Here is a 1,932-nt window from a genome sequence, read left to right as displayed (position 1 = left end):
TCCTGCTTAGCAGAAATACAAGATCTCCATCTTTCCCTCTCACAGAACAGCAGTCTGCCTCTCTCATGAACGATTGTGGGGTGCCAGCGAACATCGGATCTGCTGATTGGCAGGCCACCAATGGCACGAGCGCGTGCCCCAGACCCAGTGCACAAAATGACATGCAGCTATGTTATTTCATACAAGAGGCCGTCCTGCCACAATATATATATGCATGGGACGGTCCATTAAGCAATGAATACTGATACTGCTAAATGTGGTCTGGGCACCCAGATAATGAAAACTTTGTTAATCTGATATGTTCACATTTTATAAAACAACTTACTAAAACCTCTAGTTAAGTGAATATTACCTAGAAATACAAAAGTGTCAAGTTTCACCATTTTTATGTTCGTCATTGCATCCAAATTAACTTTAAGTGATAATAAGACCTTATAAGTGCCTCCATGAGATCTTTGTTCCTCAGGCTGTAGATCAGAGGATTCAGCAATGGGTTAATGAGGGCAGATATGACTGTAGACAGTTTGTTTAAACTGAACATATTGCTGGAGGATGGAACAAAGTAAATAAAAATGAAAGAGCCATAAAAGATGGAGACCACGGTGAGGTGTGAGGTGCAGGTGGAGAAGGCTTTCTTCTTTCCAGTCTTGGTACGGATTCTGAGGATGGTGCTGAAAATATAGACATAGGGAATAAAGGTCAGAAGAAAGACTCCCAATGCAAGACCACCACCTGCTACAAATACGACCACCGTGTTTATGTAGGTGTCAGTACATGTAATTTGAAATAAGTGTGGAAGATCACAGAAGAAGTTGTGGATGGAAGTTATTCTGCAGAAGGACAACCTGAGCAAAAATAAAGTATGAACAAAAGAGTGAGAACATCCTACAACCCAGACCAGAGAGGCCATCTGAACACAGACTCTCCAGGACATAATTAGTTTGTAATGTAGGGGGTGGCAGATGGCAATGTAGCGGTCGTAGGACATAGCTGAGAGCAAGAAAACATCTGAGCCAGCAAAAAAGAGATAGAAAAAGACTTGGGCTATACAGGCAGGAAGGGATATCAATTGTTTTTTTGTGACCAAATCAAAGAGCATCCTTGGTGCGGTCACTGATATATAGCACACGTCCAGAAAGGCCAAGTTGGCAAGAAAAAAATACATTGGGTTGTGCAGATGGCAGTCAGTGAGGAACAAGAAAAAAATAAGAAGGTTTGTGATAAGAGTCATCAGATAGATCAGAAGGAAGAGCACAAAAAGTCCATTCATGGTCGGTGGATGATCTGATAGACCCACAAGAATAAGAGACATAACCTTTGTAAGATTCCTCATATTGTAGATTTTTTGTCAGCTTACATTTATTTTAATTGAACAATAATACAATTCTCTTTCTAAAGAACTAATAAAAGGAATACAGATATGGTCTGCCTACACATTGTACTTGAAGGCATTTGTACCAGCGAGAGGTTCATTCTTATATATAATGTTGGAAGTCCTGCAGGACCGTCTGCTGTGTTGTGGGAACACAAAGCTGAAAGTCTCATTAAAGGTCTCTTAAGATTTAATTTATAACACCTTTGTGACTTGAGAATCCTTTTAATATAATTTTGTACAGTTATAAACATTTGAATTGTAAATAAAATCCACTGAAATAGTTTTAATCTTTTTTTCACACTTTTTTAAGTTCAATATTTATTAAGAATTTTTCATCAAATACAAAACTTTGTGTCTAAAGATGCAAAAATTTTTTTGGTCACTCTTTTATTGGTTAGTGGACAGAGTGATCATTATAAAAAAACATTATAAAAGGAACATGGCTTTTCTTTTATCTTCCATTATTTTTTAGTTACATCTTATACGAGCCACCAATTGAAAACTTCATTGGACTGCACAGGTTATAGTCAGTAATAGGGTTGAGCGAACACGGACTG

At 38.0% G+C, this 1,932-nt stretch overlaps 1 protein-coding gene across 1 annotated transcript; it reads right to left on the bottom strand.

Moving 5' to 3' along the window:
• Positions 1–394: 394 nt before the first annotated feature.
• On the bottom strand, positions 395–1,333 carry LOC309561693 (olfactory receptor 1G1-like; the record flags this gene model as incomplete). The annotated part of the gene is made up of 1 exon (XM_082265681.1): positions 395–1,333. The coding sequence occupies one exon, from the start codon at positions 1,331–1,333 to the stop codon at positions 395–397; it is 939 nt and encodes a 312-aa protein (XP_082121807.1).
• Positions 1,334–1,932: the final 599 nt, after the last annotated feature.

This window comes from Pelophylax lessonae (assembly GCF_965119305.1).
Source record: "Pelophylax lessonae genome assembly, chromosome: 8".
NCBI lineage: Eukaryota > Metazoa > Chordata > Amphibia > Anura > Ranidae > Pelophylax > Pelophylax lessonae.
This window is presented reverse-complemented; position numbering and strand designations above follow the sequence as displayed.